Consider the following 18,202-nt stretch of genomic DNA (forward strand, 5'->3'; position numbering starts at 1 on the left):
GCAGAGGGGATTGGAGCCCTTTAAGTACGTTCCATAGCAAGAACATGAGGAGCCACCACAAAGGAAATCTGTAAAGCTGCCACCTCCGTAGCCATCCCATGAAAGCATCCTTTGGAAGAAAGTAGGTCCAAGCACTGGTCACAAAATAATTTAATTCCACTAATTTGTAGTGAAGGCAAGAATTCTTTTTCTTTCTGTCTTACTTTATCCGTCCTTTCCTAGTATTGTTTCTGCATTGCTTTCTACATCTCTGAAGTCTCGGACTGGGGAAAGGCAGGTTCCAGAAGCAAAACCTTGTTATGATTTTGTTTCTGGGAAACACCTGTTCCCCATTCTGTCCCACTTGAGGAAATTCCTTTGGGTGCTTCTATCATTGCCTTCTTGGAGTCCATGTATGTAGTGAATACATTTGTACACACTGTTACAATTAAGAATTTATAGCTAATTTACTAGTAAGGTGTCAGCATTTCAATACACTTTTGGAAACACTCACCTGGTGAGGGATTGTTTGCAGTGCGGCTAAACCCTGCAATTCTGAGACATGAGTTTGACTTGCCTCTGGTGTGTATGCTAGAAGAGAGGCACAATCCAAATATCTCAGACTGAGTGATAGGTCATTCCCCTAAATGAAATAATCAAGTGACAAATTCTCTGTTGTCCACAGCTGATGCGAAATACAAACTACCCATAAATATGGCCCTCAATCCCAATAGAGATTGGGCTGATAGCAAACCTCACCCGAAAATGCAGATCCAGTTCTTTGACCTAGCTTTTCCTCAGTAATGCTATTTAATACAAAACTGAACCATGAAAAATAAACACAGCCCAGCCCCTGCTGGTTGGTGGGAGGGACAGGAGAAAGAGAGAGAGGGAGAGAAATATATCATGAATATAATTTTGGAAGGCTATATGAGAGCCTATACTATTAATCCAATTGAATTAAGTTTATTAATTTTAGGACGAGATTATGGAGTTAGTCAAAGTTGTCTGTGACTCATAGAGCAATGACAGATGGGTGTTATTTGTGGCACAGTGTTGAACAATCTGCATTGTCCTCATCCTAAACACTATACTTGGTAAGCAAGGAAAGGGCATTTAAAAACTTGTATTTGCTAATCTCTCAGTTTTAACTTTTTGGAAGTTTTAAAGGCAGAGTTTCCTTGGAAGTGTGTGCTGATAACATATGATTTTTGATTGCTCATTAAGATAGTTATTAAGCATTTTGTATTAAAGACTTTCATTTCATTTATCACGGTTATTAGTGTGAAACATTCCCTTTGAAAAGAGCAGACTGTCCCAAGGCTAGCTTCGTTTCAGCCCAGGTTTCCTTGCAACCATCTGCAAACTCGCTTCTTCAAATGATTTTTTTTCCCGGAGTTGATTTTTTTTTTTCATGCAGTATTTCCCAAGTAAATCAATTAAAAACATTAATTGGGAGATGACCTCTCTCTTTTTTAGGTTAACTTAAAAATACCTCCAAACATATGATATTATAGTTTTCAAATAAGTTGGTATCTCCATAACTTTAATTAAATGTCAAGGACAATTATGCTTTCACTAGCAATTAAAAAGTGTTAAGTATATATAACCACTGGGAACAGTAAGTGTTTGGTTATGCAGAAAGGGGGCTTCCCTTCTTTGTAAATCACAGCAGATCAAATTGCAGTGTTTTAGTGGCAGGCCACATTGTGCTTGATAGGTTCAGTTCACTGGTGGGGGGGCAGTGCAGGAGACAGGTTCCTCTGGATCTCCCAGTGTGCAGAGGGAGTTCAGTGACTGCCCGATAGCTTCGGATGGTGCCGCAAACTCCCACACTGTGCATCTAGCTGTTGCAGGTCAGGGTGAGGCCCTGCCTGCTTCCCTCCCTATTCTTTTTGGTATAGTTTGTGTATCAGGGTGTGAGAGCAAGGAGTAAAGGTAGCCCCCAAACCCCCCAAAAACGGTTAAGGTTTCACCATAACAAAGCAGCCATTCAGTAAAATTACTGGGCAAAACCAAAAGCAATGGAATGAAATCTCTCAACTACAGACCTGATCCCTAGAGAAACTAAGCACCTCCTGAAACATTTTAAACACCCCCTGAAATCAATGGGAATCAAAGGCACTCACAGGATCAGGCCCTTAGAAAATATAGCTCCTGGAATGATACTAATATTTAATTAAAATAGTGCAAGAGTTCTCTCCCCGTCTAGTCTTATTCCTCCTCCTCATGCTCCAGAAAATCTCAGAGTGGGAATTATAATAAACTCCTCTTTACAGCTGAGTAGGGTGACCAGAAGGCAAACTAGGGGTGGGTGGGGGTGGGGTGGGTAATAGGCACCTATATAAGATAAAGCCCCAAATATTGGGACTGACCCTATAAAATCGGGACATCTGATCACCCGGGGTGGGGAGGGAAGCACAGCAGCAGTTAATGCAATCCTACTTTTTGCACAATGAGCAGTTCTAACTTATGAACTATAGCTGTGGTAGAATATTCTTGGTAACCCTTTAATCTTTGGTTGTTTATGGCTTTCCCTTATTCTTTTGTTGATTTTTTTCCCCTACTTTATGAGCTGCTGGAATATTTTTTGCACTGCTGTAGGTAATTTGGTTTGGCAGGACAATTGTGTATTTGGAACAATTCTGATGTAAAATGCAGAGAGAAGTTTTAGAGGTTTATCTTGATTTCGGAGTTTGGTTTTTTTTTTTGGTGTCTTCCCTGTCAACTCTGTTTAATTATTTCTGAGAGAGACAAATTATTTGACCTCTGCTGACAAATATTTACATGTCCTTGAAATTAGCATTACATTTCTCTATTTGCATTTTTTTCCAAATATGTAATAAGCCGTGCTCATTTTAAAAGACCAGTCTAGTCCTTGCACCCATTGACTTAAAATCTGCAGAACTGAACCCCCTTAAAATTAATTTCTTAAACCAAAACTTATGCTTGTTCATTACAGGAATTACAAGGGCACATCTCTTGTGGGTTTATAACCCCTAAAATCTTTTTATAAACTCAGTTAATAATGCTTCACTTAAATATATTGTCGAAGCTTTTGTTTTCAGGGCATTTTTATAACATCTGTTTTACAGTGTACAAAACTGTGCTTTGAAATATAAATTATTTTAGAACAAAAAGTTTCACTAAAATTCACTGGGTTATGCGTAAAGAAGGCCCTAAACATGGTTGTCAATAAACAGATACAACTACCCCAGATACATTTTCTATGGAAAGTTTCCAGAGATAGCTAATTGAATTGTGTTTTTGTGGATGATTAGGAGGGAATTTCGATAGTTCTTTCGACGCTGAGAAGGGTGTGGGCACTATTGTCATTGCAAAGCCCTTGGATGCAGAGCAGAGGTCAATATATAACATGACTGTGGAGGTCACCGATGGAACAAATGTTGCAACCACTCAGGTACAATATCGCATTCTTTGTGCGCAAGTTTTTCATTTGTTTGTGGAATTTGTGCAATATTATAGAATAACTGTGCCAGCCAAGTTAAATAATTTGGCATTTGGTAAATATTTTGAAGCATGTTTCCACTTGCTTTGAAGAGATTTGAATGTTTAACACTTAGAATAGTGGCATTTCTTCTTCTGGTCTTCATGTTCATGTTGAACCAAGATTCTGTCCCAGGACTGAGAGTTTCCATATCAGATGGGAGCTAGGCACAGATGTTGACAGCACAGATTTGTATTATACAACAATGGTCCAGAGGACTTCATCTTACATCTTAGTGATTCTGCAGTTTTTGTGGATATTACTGTAGAATACTGCGGATTATTTTCTGTTTCTTTTTCTTTTTTTTCTAAATGCAGTTCATACCTCTCAACCTACCCATGCCTAAATGTGGAACATAATGTGTAGCAAAGACCCAAAATGAGGGGAAGGCACAAATTATTCAGGCAGAAAACTTGTGCTTTGGGATTCCTTCCTTTCCTGTCAATGACTGTCTAATCTCAATTCTACATTTCTTTATTTCTGATGTCAGTAATTTCCAAAAATACAAGTAAGGGGATGAATTTATTTGGAGCATAGACCACTTTGGGACTAAAAGGAGACATGTCCCTCAAAGTGAGGTACAGTTGAGAGGTATGGACTAGTTAGTGTCTTGACTCCTAACTCAGCATGAGAGTCAAGTGTGCATGAAGCATGCATCTTATAGTGTTTGGATGAAATATACATCATTGGAATGTACAGGGCCTCCCAGATTAAAGGTGACCTGCAGAGGAAATGAAAAAAATTAGGTTTGTAATGTTGTTTGCTTTTTTATAATGCAAAAAGATGTCATGGCAGATTTATTTTTTGCTTTTTTATCTTACCGTTATCAGAAATGTCTGGTTTTGCTTGGATGACTCATATGTAGTTTGGGAGCTCTCCGCCCTTATTTGAAAAGATGATCAAAGTCTCAAACCTTCAAGAATTATGAGCTGTTTAACCTTCGCCATTTACAGTACTTCCAGTTTGTACTTTTTGATTTATCTCCAGAGTATTCAGTGACAGTTAAACAGAAGCATTTAATACAAGCTTGTAGCTAGCAAAATGAATTTTGTACATATATTGTCTAGTTCTTTATCCCAATCCTAAATATAAACCATAATCTCTGTGGGTCAGACATGTCATGTTACATACCCAGTGCAATCATTTACGCAGCCTCTGTGATTTGATTTAGATATCGAATAGTATGTTATTAAAATGCTTGATAAATAACTAAAAGAAAGCACCAAGAAACAAAACCAAAACAGTTGCCCACAGTGAAAATTGTGCTTCATAGTGGGTGTCCACCTAAACCCATGGTTTAATACAGAGGAAGTATGGCCCAGTGGTTAGAGCACTGGTCTTGGTAAGCTTCTTGGGGCAAGGGCTGTCTTTTTGTTCTTATGTTTGTACAGTGCCTAGTATAACATGGTCCTGGTCTGGGACCCCTAGGTACTACAGTAATACTACTAATGAAAAATAATAATAAATAGTAGGTTGTGGGTTGGGTTGGCTCAAGTCCTTGCTCTGCCATAAGCTTCCTGTGTGACCTTGGGCAAATCAATTATCTCCTCTGTGCCTCGGTTTTCCATCTGTAAATCAGGGATAGTAGAACTTCCCTAAATCACCAGTGTCTTATGAGGATAAGTACATTAAACATTGTGATACTATAGTAACAGGCTATATAAGATATAGCAATAACTATCATTTCCTGTGTGATATATAATCAACTCATTAACTAGTTTTTTTCTGGAAGTTATGTTTTCATAGGTAGAAATAGGAATTAAAATTATAAAGATTGTTTTCTTTTATAGAGTGTGAAATAATGTTAGAGATGAGAATTTATAATACAGGAAATACTGAATAGTGTTCCATATATTCACATTCTACAATTTTCTTATATACATTCATGTGAGGTATTTTTATCATATTCAAAAGTTTGAATTTTCAAACTTAAAAGTGATAAAAAGAGCTGAACAATGTTACTCACCTTTGTTTATTTAACAAAATAAAGCCCATGTGCTAAGTCAAAAATATCTCATATATAATATTAATATAATCTTCTGAGAGTTCTCAGAAGTCTTATTCTGAGTCCCAGGACATTGCACTGTAGGCAAAGAACCACCTGGGTTTTAATTAGGGCTGTCAACCGATTAAAAAATTGTGATTAATCTCACAAATAAAAAAATAATCACGATTAATTGTGCAATTAATCACGCTGTTAAACACTAATAAAATACTATTTATATAAATATTTTTGGATGTTTCCCACATTTTCAAATACATTGATTTCAATTACAATGCAGAATACAAAGTGTACAGTGCTCACTTAATATTTATTTTTATTATAAATATTTGCACTGTAAAAATAAAAGAAATAGTGTTTTTCAATTAGCTTAATACAAGTACTGTATTGCAATCTCTTTATCATGAAAGTTGAACATACATGTGTAGAATTATGTACAAAAAATAACTGCACTCAAAAATAAAACAATGGAAAACTTTAGTGCCTACAAGTCCACTCAGTCCTACTTCTTGTTCAGCCAATCGTTCAGGCAAATAAGTTTGTTTACATTTGCAGGAGATAATTCTGCCTGCTTCTTATTTACAACGTCACCAGAAAGTGAGAACTGGTGTTCATACGGCACTGTTGTAGCCAGTGTTGCAAGATATTTATGTACCAGATGTGTTAGATTCAGATGTCCTTTCATGCTTCAACCACCATTCCAGAGGACATCTGTCCATGCTGATGATGGCTTCTGCTCAATAACGATCCAAAGAAGTGCAGACCAACGCATTTTCATTTTCATCATCTGAGTCAGATGCCACCAGCAGAAGGTTGACTTTCTTTTTTGGTGGTTCAGGTTCTGTAGTTTTCACACAGGAGTCTTGCTCTTTTAAAACTTCTGAAAGCATACTCCACACCCAGTCCTGATCAGATTTTGGAAGGCACTTCAGATTCTTAAACCTTGGGTCAAATGCGGTAGCTATCTTTAGAAATCTCACATTGGTACCTTCTTTGCGTTTTGTCAAATCTGCAGTGAAAGTGTTCTTAAAATGAACAACATGCTGGATCATCACCCAAGACTGCTATAACATTAAATATATGGCAGAATGTGGGTAAAACACAGTGCAGGAGACATACAATCCTTCCTCAAGGAGTTCAGTCACAAATTTAATTAACACAATATTTTTTGAACAGCGTCATCAGCATGGAAGCATATCCTCTGGAATGGTGGCCAAAGCATGAAGAGGCATACAAATGTTTAGCATATCTGGCACATAAATACCTTGCAATGCTGGCTACAAAAGTGCCATGCAAACCTTCTGTTCTCCCTTTCAGCTGACATTGTAAATTATCTCCCATAAATGTAAACAAACTTGTTTCTCTTAGCGTTTGGCTGAACAATAAGTAGGACTGAGTGGACTTGTAGGCTCGAAAGTTTTGCATTGTTTTGTTTCTGAGTGCATTTATGTAACAAAAAAAATCTACATTTGTAAGTTGTGCTTTCACGATAAAGAGATTGCACTATGGTACTTGTATGAGGTGAATTGAAAAATATTATTTCTATTGTTTATCATTTTTACAATGCAAATATTTGTAATGAGAATAATATAAAGTGAGTACTGTACACTTATAATTGAAATCCATGTATTTGAAAATGTAGAAAAACATCCTAAATATTTAATAAATTTCAATTGGTATTCTATTATTTAACAGTGCGAATAAAACTGCAATTAATTGAGATTAATTTTTTTAATCACTATTCATTTTTGTGAGTTAATTGTGATTAATCGACAGCCCTAGTTTTAATGTTACTTGCAAAAATATTTTCTGGAAGAAGTGCGGGGGGAAATGCATCTATAAATCCCTTTGCTTCATTTAAAAAAAACTAATAAAAGAAGCCCTCCCACTCACCCCCCTCCCCCAACACGCAGTGGTTTACTACAAAACAGCTGATCTTCATCATGCTTAATGGAACCATATTCCCTTTTATTCAACAGCACTTGTTCTTCCTTTATCTCTTTCTGTCATTTGGTGCATTACACAGTCAGAAGTGGTAAAAGACATTGTAAAAATACCAAAGATTTTTGTTTCAGTAATATGATCAGTGCTGAAGACCGCATAACAGCTTCAGTTTCTTCAGTAGTAGTGCTGCATATTTATTAAATTCTGATAAACTATTATGACTTCCTTCACCCATGACCCTACACGCTGTATGTTATAGTGTAGTAAGAGAAACAAAACCATTATGATTTAAAATTCACACGTTTTGTGTTATAGATAAGTTTTGATGGAGGTAAAAGAGAGAATTTAAGAAACCCAAGAAGGCCTTAAAGGTTTCCACATAAATTAAAGGATTTTTGGTGGGGGAGTGGACGATGTCAAGTTACAGAGATCCATGCAAATTCGTGAGTGAGACACTATTCGTGTTAATGTACTGTTCCCACTTACCACATTGCCCCTTCATCCAGGCTGCAACCACCACGTTTTATGCCAGTAAAGATCTATTTTAATGCACTCCGGCTATGATCCGAGCAAAATGGCAGCGGTAGTTGTGAGGGAGGAATATTGATTTACTTGATATATTATTGGAGTGTGAGTATGAAGGTACCTATTAGATTGATTAACTTCTAGGAAGGCTAAGCGAGGAACAAGACAGGGACGGGTTTTGTTTTTTCTCCACTTAATTCATCATTTCGGAAGGCAATGTGATAATTTATAAAAGTCTGAAGTTGTACACCACCTCTGAGTTCATGAGAAATGTGATTCTTGCAGGTATCGCCTGCTCACTAGTCCTTGGGGGACATCTGCTGTCCCCACACTTGAATGAAACCATGAATCCATGACCCTAGGACTCTGCTTTTGCCGTAGGCCATAAGATTTAATCTTGATGATGGAGAGTATATTGCCCTCAATTGAACAAAGAGGGGCTTCTGCTGGCACAGAATCAATTTAATGGTACCCTTTCTCCCACTCCCTTCTCAGTATTGACCAGCCCTGATGAAATGAGGTCAGGAATAGAGCTGGCCCGAAAGTAGAAATCCCTTCCCATGAAAAATTTGGCATTTAAAAAAGAAATTATCACAAACCAGGACAAAATGTCAAATTTTTTTGCAAAAAGGGATTTCAAGAAAAAGATTATTTTAGGAGAACTAAAACAGAAATGTTCAGTTTCCCAGCTGCCCATCTGGAAGTGTCTTGTCAATTTCACAAGAACCTTTCAGCCCAGCTGCTGGAGAAGCAAAGAAACTGGGTGCTTTGCCTTCTTGCTTCCCCTTTCACTAACCAGCTGTTCACTCTTCTAAAACACCTGGAAAGGTACAGAGGAGTGGGGAATGATTTATTTCTGTCAGCTTCAGTGCTACCAACTCTTGCAATTTTATTTGATGGGTTTTCTTAATGCCCCAGCTCTTGGAGTCATGCTATTACATGAGAACATTAGAACATAAGAATGGCCATGCTGGGTCAGACCCATGGTCCCTCTCGCCCAGCATCCTGTCATCTGACAGTAGCCAGTGCCAGATTTCAGAGGGAAAGAACAGACTAGGACAATTATCAAGCTGTTGCCTAGTCCCAGCTTCTGGTAGTCAGATGTTTAGTGATATCTAGAGGATGGGGTTGCATCTCTGACCATCTTGGCTAATAGCCACTGGTGGACCTGTCCTCCATGAAATTATCTAATTTTGTTTTGAACTCAGTTATAGTTTTGGTCTTCACAACATCCTCCAGCAACGAGTTCCACGGCTTGACTGCACACTGTGTGAAGAACTACTTCCTTTTGTTTGTTTTAAACCTGCTTATTTCACTGGATGACCCCTGCTTCTTGTGTTATGTGAAGCGGTAAATAACACTTCCTTCTTCCCTTTCTTCCCACCATTCATGGTTCTGTAGACCTCTATCATATCCCCCCTTAGTCATTTCTTTTCTAAGCTGAACAGTCCCACTCTTTTTAGTCTTGCCTCATACAGAAGCTGTTCCATGCCCCTTCTCTGTATCTTTTCCAATTCTCCTATATTGTTTTTGAAATAAGGCACCAGAACTGAACACAATATTCAAGTTGTGGACATACCATGGATTTCTATAGTGGCATTATGATATTTTCTGTTTTACTATATATCCTTTTTCTAATGGTTCCCAACATTCTGTTAGTTTTTTTGACTGCCACTGGACTTTGAGCAGATGTTTTCAGAGAACTATCCATAATGATTCCAAGATCTCTTTCTTAGTGGTAACAGCTAATTTAGACTCCCCTATTTTGTATATATACTTGGGATTATTTTTTCCAATGAGCATTTTGCACTTATCAACACTGAATTTCATCTGCCATTTTGTTGCCTAGTCAGTTTTGTGAGATTCCTTTGTAACTCTTCATGGTCAGATTTGGAGCTAACAATCTTGAGTAATTTAATATCATCTGCAGACTTTGTCACCTCACTGTTTGCCTTCTTACCAGATCATTTATGAATATTTTGCACAGCACAAGTCCCAGTACAGATTCCTGGTGGACACCACTATTTTACCTCTCTCTAGTCTGAAAACTGTCCATTTATTCCTACCCTTTTAACCAGTTACTGATCCATGAGAGAACCTTCTGTCTTATTCCATGACTGCTTACTTTGCTTAAGAGCCTTTGTTGTGGGTCCTTGTAAAAGCGTTCTGAAAGTCCAGGTATGCTATGTCAGCAGCATCATCTTTGTCCACATGCTTGTTAACACCCTCAAAGAATTCTGAGAGATTGGTGAGGCATGATTTCCCTTTACAAAAAATGTGTTGACTGTTCCCCAACAAATTGTATTCACCTGTGTGTCTGATAATTCAGTTTTTTACTATGGTTTCAACTAATTTGCCTGGTACTGAAGTAAGGCTTACTGGCCTGTACTTGCCGGGATCATCCCTTGAGCCTTTGTTGAATATTGGTGTTTCATTAGCTATCCTCCAGACATCTGGTACAGAGGCTGATTTAAGTTACAGGTTATATACCACAGTTAGCAGTTCTGCAATTTCATATTTGAGTTCCGTCAGAACTCTTGGGTGACCAGAACACCTGGTCCTGGGGACTTATTACTGTTTACTGTATTGATTTGTTCCAAAATCTCTTTTATTGACATCTCAATCTGGTACCGTTCCTCAGATTTGTCACCTGAAAGAATGGCTCAGGTGTAGGAATCTCCCCCACATCCTCTGCAGTGAAGACTCATGCACAGAATTCAGTTAGCTTCTCCACAACAGCCTTGTCTTCTTTGAGGGCTTCTTTAGCGCCTTGATGATCCGGTGGCCCCATGGTTGTTTGGCAGGCTTCCTGCCTCTGATGTACTTTAAAAAAATGGTTGTTAGTTTTTGTGTCTTTTGCTAGTTGCTCTTCGAATTATTTTTTGGCCTGTCTAACTATACTTCTATACTTGACTTGCCAGAGTTTATCCTCCTTTATGTTTTCCTCAGTAGGATTTGACTTCCAGTTTTTAAAGGTTGCCTTTTTGTACCATACCACCTCTTTTACTCCGCTGTTTAGCCATGGTGGCGTTTTTTGGTCCTCTTACTGTTTGGGTTTTTTTGTTTTTGCAGGAGGTGAGGGGATAATACATTTAGTTTGAGCCTCTATTATGGTGGTTTTAAGTAGTTTCCATGCAGCTTGCTGGCATTTCAGCTTCCTTTTGGTTTTTGTAATGAAAGTTTTATTCCTCCTGGTTCAGAGCAAATGTGAACCCTGAAGGCTCAAAATCCAGACAGTAGAGGAATAAAAAGCTTAGATGTATTGGTTTTTAAACAATAAATCTCATTATTTATAAACCAATCTCATGATGTGGGTGACTTGGTTCATGCTTTGTGAATGCTTAGGTCTCTACTCCTACACACTTTTCTGTGAGCAATATTTGTAGTTGCTGTTAAAATGCTTTTGCCCAGCCCAGCCAAATTGTCTTCTGGTTGAATGAGCCTCCGCCAGAGCTATTGTTCATGGATCTTTTCCCTCCTCTCTGCAGAAAGCTATGGAATTTTTCTGCTCATTGGAATCCTTTAGATGGCACATTCAGGATGTAGAACTTGTTCTCTTTGTACAGGGCACACGTTTATTTTAGGAAATAGTTTTGCTGAAGTGAATACCTAATAAATCATAGTGATCTTTACACGAGAGGGAGGTTGTTTCTGCAGAATGCCAAAAAGGCTCGCCTTCAACCAGTAGTGGCTATGAGTCAAAATGTAGGTGAAGCATCATAGCCCTCTATAGGTCCACATGTGCGCTTTAATTGGAGACATTTTTAAAATGTCTTTCAGCCTTCTACCAGGTGGCCAGTTGTTAAACAAACTGGATCCTTCCCTGAAGTCCTTTTTCTGCCCTCTCCTGTTGCATGGATGGTACATGGTCTAAGCCACAACCACAGCTGTTCCCATATCAATCAGTTCTAGGAGATTTAACTGTTAAGTTAGTAGTTGTGAATGGCGCACAGAACTGAGATGAAGCTACATTCTGTTTTCATTCAATTCTTTACTTTTCTGAGCAGGACAGTTCTCCAGAACTAGAACCTCCACTCTCGGAAGCCTTGCTTTTTCCTCATGCCACAACCCCAGCACTATCTTGCCACATGCCAGTGTGTGAAGTGGAGGCTGTGTGTGATGTTTCATTTCCATTTCAGCATAAATTCAGAGACATGTTAAAGCATGAATGACTGGCCACTGAGGATGGTGGAGAAATTGTTTGCATTTGTATGGAAAATTTAGAAGGATAGAAAAAAAAACTTTTCAGGTTGTAACAAATAAACTTGTGTGGTAACACTCTTGAAAGCAATATTAAATCAAAGTAGGTTTTCAAAACCCATATAAAAGCATAAGCTGAGTTGAAGCAATTCAGGCACTTAATAGGTTGTACTACAACACAGTTCCCTGACCAAGCAATTAGCCCAAGAGGATTCTTCCAGCCTCATATATCTGTAAAGCAGCTCCTGGCAAGTGTCCAGTTTTTATTCAACTACGTTTTACCTCAACCAGAAGTATTTGTGATGGGCAACATTAAAAACGGCTTTGGAGAGACTTCCTGCATTAGGCTTTGTTCTGCTTTGATTTGATTGTATTTCTCTAGGCCTGTCACTTGCCATTTTGAATACAAAGTCTCTGGTAATGCTCTGAGAGTTACTTTGCCTAATTTATAAGCTTGGAGCTCCAAAAGGTCCTTTATTTGAAATTTGCTTTAACTGTGGGAAATAGGGAAGTGAGTAGGGAGAAGGAGATCTTTTATAGCAAGACACTTGTTCGGACTGTAAATTAGACAGTGCACAATGTGACCAGAAATGGGCAAGCTTTTGTAGAGCCTGCTACATATTGGAAAAGAGATGAGCTTTCAAGGATATCTGGGCAAAGATTGCTGTGCTGGAAATTGCTTTATGAGGGTGGATAAAGTCTTTCAGATAACGTTGGCAGATGAAAAGTGTTTTAATCAGCGACCTCAGTAAAGAGGAATTCCTGAGGCCATTGCTACTTAACAGAATGCAGGCATTAAATATTGTCATTGCATCTCATTGAGGAGATGTAACATAGAACTTTTAAAATCAGCCTTTCATTTTAAATAATAGGAATTGTGCCAACATAATGCTCCACTCACCTACAATATTAACATTTACCTTCTTCCAAGTTGACTGCAACTTTGGGCAACTGCAACTAGTATATAAATATTTTTAAAAGCCAGTCCTGATGTGTGCCAATGAATCTTTGTCTGATTAAAAGCTTACTTGACCCATGAAGTAACAGTAATGAATGGCAGATTCATTCATGTCAGATTTTCAATTTGGAACAAAAGAAAAGGGTTTGAAACATACACACATGCATTGTTAGCCTTGGATCCAATTCTGTTGATAAGACTTAATTTTTGTAAAAAATATAAGACACTTCCCTTACTGCAGGATGGTTAGGATTTAAGGCTTCAGGAGTGAAATCATGGCTACATTTAAGTCAATGGGACGTTTGTCAATGGGGCCAGGATTTCACCCCTGGACTTTGGCACAATCCTGCAAATACTTGTGTAAATTTGAATAACTTTACTCACATGAGTACTCTGAATTCAGTTCAGCTCATTTAATGTTATCCACATATGTGTAATCAAGACCCATTTGTATGTGTGCGGTGTTCATGTCACCTTAACATTGCTCCTTTTTTGAAGAAAAGGATTTTTTTTCCTCTCTGGAACCCATTTTTAGTCTATAAAATTCATCCAGCATAGCAGGAAATCTTTTACAAGATAAAAAAATATTTTAAGGTGACATGACTAATGAGGAAATAGATCAAAAATATACCTCTAACAGTCAAGTGATCTGGATTCTATTCCCAGCCCTGCCCCAAACCCCTTGTGCAATAATGGATAAGTCATTTAACAGCCTGTTGCCATGTCTCAGTGGGTCACAGCTGAGGATGCCAAATTCAGGATGAACAGGTGAGAAATAGGGCAGACGCAGCCCAGACTGGTGGTTATTCTTCCATAAGATATACCAAGCCAGTAACAAAACTAAACTTCTGTTTCATCACACTGATTAACAAGAAGTCCAAACTGCAGTCTCCCCAAGCATTCCAGCACTCATTTCACCATGCAGACACTAGCCTTTGATGAGTAGTTATTTAAAACCAATTTAATCAAACAAAAGGTTCCTTGTAATCCCAAAATCAGCCACATAGCCAGATCAAGATATAACTGAAATCTTACCCAATAATCATGCTGTTGCTAATCCTTTAGTATCTAATATTTAAAGGTTTATTTATAAGATGAAAAGAAACAGGAGAGAGTTAAAATGGTTAAGGAAAGCAAATACATACAGTCATTGCAAAGTTCTTGGATCAGGTTTGTAGCAGTGATGTTACAGACTGCTGGCTTGTAAGGCCTCTGATAACTTCCAAAAGATTGGAAGGTCCTCAGTCCATTGGTTGGAATGCGCCTTTTAGTGTAAGTCCATAGTCCAGAAAACAGAGCAGGAAACAGGCCAAAATGGAGATGCATCCAGGGTCCTTTATAACTTTTCCCATATGGAGGGAATGCTCTCAGTCTTAGTTTGTGGAAAATTACAGGCACAAGATGGAGTCTGGGGTCACATGAGCAAGTGACATGCCCTTGTGTGCTTTGATGACTCATAGGAGCAGCCATTACTCATATTTTGGCTAAAGCGTCCAAAGGAAAGCTCACTGAGCCTGGAACAGGCTTCTTCTATGGCCCTGATTTTCCATAATGGGCCATCAACTTGAATGATCCATTCACAATGTGCTGGTTATACTGTATTTAAACTACCTTTTGGGTGTTACCCCAGGAGCAAACACATTTGAAATACTGGTACATAGTCAATATGCATAACTTTAGATACAAAGATGATACATGTATCCAAAAGGATAATCATATTTGATAGATTGTAACTTTTCCATTGATACCTTACATGACATACTTTGAGCAAGATTTGTTGCATTTGTTTAACAGTGGTAATATTAATGATATAAATGGTTATATTTTGATCATACAGCATCACAACCCCGCCCACCCCTCCCTTCTGTTTTTTCCCTTTTGTAGAATGAGGATGATAATACTTATCTACCCTATAGAAGTGCTGTGAGGCTTAATAGGATACCATCAGCTTAAAAATTATATTTGTGTCTGCACATTTTTTACCTACGGTTTTTACAAGTAACTCCTAAGAATACTAGAATTTAAAGAACTCGGAGAAAACAAAATTCTATATTTTGTCCAGTTTGTGGAGTTGAAACACTTTGTATATAATCATTTTTCCCCTGTACAGTCAGTTTCCACTGTTTTTATTTGGGTGGGGAGAGGACTTTGACACAGCAATAGGGGAGAGAACATGATTTTAAATAACACAGGAAAATCTGATCTTAAACCCATAACAAATTGGCAGGGATACAGAGGTGCAGGTGACAGTACCTGAAATTACTTTTAACTCCTTTTTAATAGACTAAATTTCAAGTTGATAGTGTCATTTTCAGTCATTAATGTTCGTAATGCACTTTAAGATCTCCAGATGGGAAGGTACTATAGAAATGCAAAGTATGTAATAAATAATATGTATTGCACTATGGATCACTTCACACACCACTAAAATGCAGTCATCTCTAGGGAGGAAGTTGGCAACCATTAAACAGCAGCTATCAAGATTTCATAACAGTTCAGGACAGAAAGTGAAAAGAAAACCACCTTATCCGTGAAACTACCAAGAAAATTTAAAGTGAAAAGTTCCATGGGATTTTTAATGACCATAACTAATTAGGACCTCAGTCTTATCTAAGGAGCACCTCAGCCACCTCACTGCTCCCTAATAATGTGCTGGTTCATTGGTGTATCAGAGAGAATGCCACCTAATGAATCACTGCTATGATTTCCTGTAGCATCTTGGTTTCCATTTTGGTCTCTTGATGTTGACCCAGCTCAGCCCTGCTTAATTTATGAGATTGAATGAAATCATAGATCAAGGAGCTGTGATTGCACAATCAAGGTGGTGAACAAAGGCATGTACACATCTCTGGGTTGCGATATCACAACCACATGAGCTTACCTCTTGTGGTTGCCATAATGGAATCAGAAATACTGCACATAAACACCTAGTGGGAAGCGACCATGCTATTTGTATAATCGTATACAACACGGCAACAATGGTGTTGGTGGTTAAGGTCCCGATTGTAACACATAATTCAGTGCTGTTAAGGCTTGTCACTGTGAGCTCCCACGTTGGCATAACCATTGTTTCCTAGAGAGAGAGTGGATTGAACTAACACACTTTAGCATTAGTAAAAAAAACAAACTCACATGGCAACTTTAATGATCCCAAAATGAATGTAATCTGTGCTGTAATAATAGCTGTGCAATCGAACACACTGTGCATTTCAGTGAAATGCTATTTAAGGTTTGAAAAGTGTTCACTTCTCAATTAGAATGTCTAAATTAATGACATATAACAAAGCTCCTGGCCACTAATTAAATCAAGATCAAAATAAATCTCTCTTCCTTATAGTCTGTGTTAACAATGCAGCAAATAATAATCATGCTGCTTTACAGTAGGATATGTGTCAAGGATTGAAAGTGTCACTGCTTTTAGGGAATGTTCTATTTGAATAGTTTTCGTATTAAGTGTTAGATGCTAGAGAACATGTTCCCATCATATTCCCCCACATTCAAATTGCTTCAGTGTCTCTTTTCTATGCTCACAAAAGAGCAAGTTGTTGGTCAGGTAACCTTACTCTGTGCTTTTAGAGCAGAATTAGGTTCTTTATTTTTATTCCAAACTTTTTCCCATGTTTTAAGGCATCTAAAATCCCTAAGTGCTACAACGTTTTGTTTTTTTTTAAGGATTCATTTATCTCATTAAGGTTAGGAACATATCCTGATGTATTCTGTATGTTTAGAAAAATAAAACTGCAATGAGTAAGGGAGATTTGTCATCATTATAGCTCTAATGACATATGTTTACCCCTCTATTATACTTCTCTCTTTCTCCCACCAAAAAATAACCTAATATAGCTTCCTCCTGTCTTCATATCCCCATAAGCTATCAAAGATTAAACTTTCTCAAACGCACAGTCACATGCTAAGTCCTTTATAATAGCTTTAAGATATAGACCATTTCATTGCAACTGCTTTTTAGTCAGTTCCCGGGCTAGGTCATTGTGACTGGAGTTTGCAACTGCTTGTGCTCTGTCTGGTAAAATATTCAAGAAAGGCTTCCAAACATGGAAATCTAAAGTTTCATTTCCCTCTGAGACCATGTCTTTTCATGTGATACTGTAGTAACAGATTAAATGAATGTTTCCTCTACTAAAACAAAAAGTGTGGGTGAGCTGGGTTTGATCCAGCACTGTAATAAACTCTTCCTGCTACAAAAGAGCCAGGTTGAGGCACTTTTTTATATGAGAGGTAGTATCCTGGAGGATAGTCAGATCACCCAGCAGACGTGTGCTTGGTTTATAACTACATCTCCTAGGCAGGGTCTCAGTTCATTTCCTATCTCTTTCTAAAACTTTTGAATAATAGGATCAGACCATTTATAGCTGGCAATCTGTGAGGACTATTTTTTTTAAATGATGGATTCCCTCCTGTGGTACATTTATTCTTCATCTCTAGTATTACATGCTCTCTTTGTAAAAAGTGTATCGAGTTTCCCAGACATCCTCTGCAGGAGATACTGCTTTTCCTCAATGCAATGAGAGATACAGCTGTATTTGTTGTTGTCTGTTTCAGTGTTACAAACACTTTTCCTTGCCTCCTTCTATGATTCTGCTGCCAGGGTCCCAGAAGTAATCAGTAGCATATACAGGGTTGAAACCAAGCCCACAGCAGGGATCTGATTCCTCAGCTGGTGATAAATACATTTTGAGGTATATTTATGGTTACATATTGGCAAAATTGTGAATAAGCAAAAACTTGAAGGTGGGGATGATGATTATTAACCATTTGAATTGGGGTAGCATCTAGAGCCCCCCAATCAGGATTTGGGGCCCTGTTGTTCTTGGCAGTACACTTGAAAAGAGGGCCATGTCTACAGCCTATGAGGAGAGAGAGCAGGTGGATACAACAATCGGATGGGGATAGACCAGGGTAACAGTGAGCTGTTACAATCCGTATAATACCCTGCAGTTGCAGTGTACCACTGATCATTGTTTTGTGGGCATCACTTTGGCATTGAGTTTTAAGGTGGAATTTGAAAGAGGATAATGTAGTGGCTTTTCAGATTGTTATGGAGAGCTGCTCGCAGGCTTAAGGCAAA

At 38.1% G+C, this 18,202-nt stretch overlaps 1 protein-coding gene across 1 annotated transcript in view; it reads left to right on the top strand.

Moving 5' to 3' along the window:
• Positions 1-18,202, top strand: part of FAT3 (FAT atypical cadherin 3) — a 561,724-nt gene that overhangs the window by 416,887 nt on the left and 126,635 nt on the right. Inside the window, exon 9 of the mRNA XM_084627262.1 lies at positions 3,261-3,400. Within this exon, the coding sequence (XP_084483388.1) occupies positions 3,261-3,400 (140 nt within the window). The remainder of the gene's footprint in view (positions 1-3,260; positions 3,401-18,202) is intronic.

The sequence above is a fragment of the Lepidochelys olivacea genome (assembly GCF_965140295.1).
Source record: "Lepidochelys olivacea isolate rLepOli2 genome assembly, chromosome: 1".
NCBI classification, from domain to species: Eukaryota; Metazoa; Chordata; order Testudines; family Cheloniidae; genus Lepidochelys; species Lepidochelys olivacea.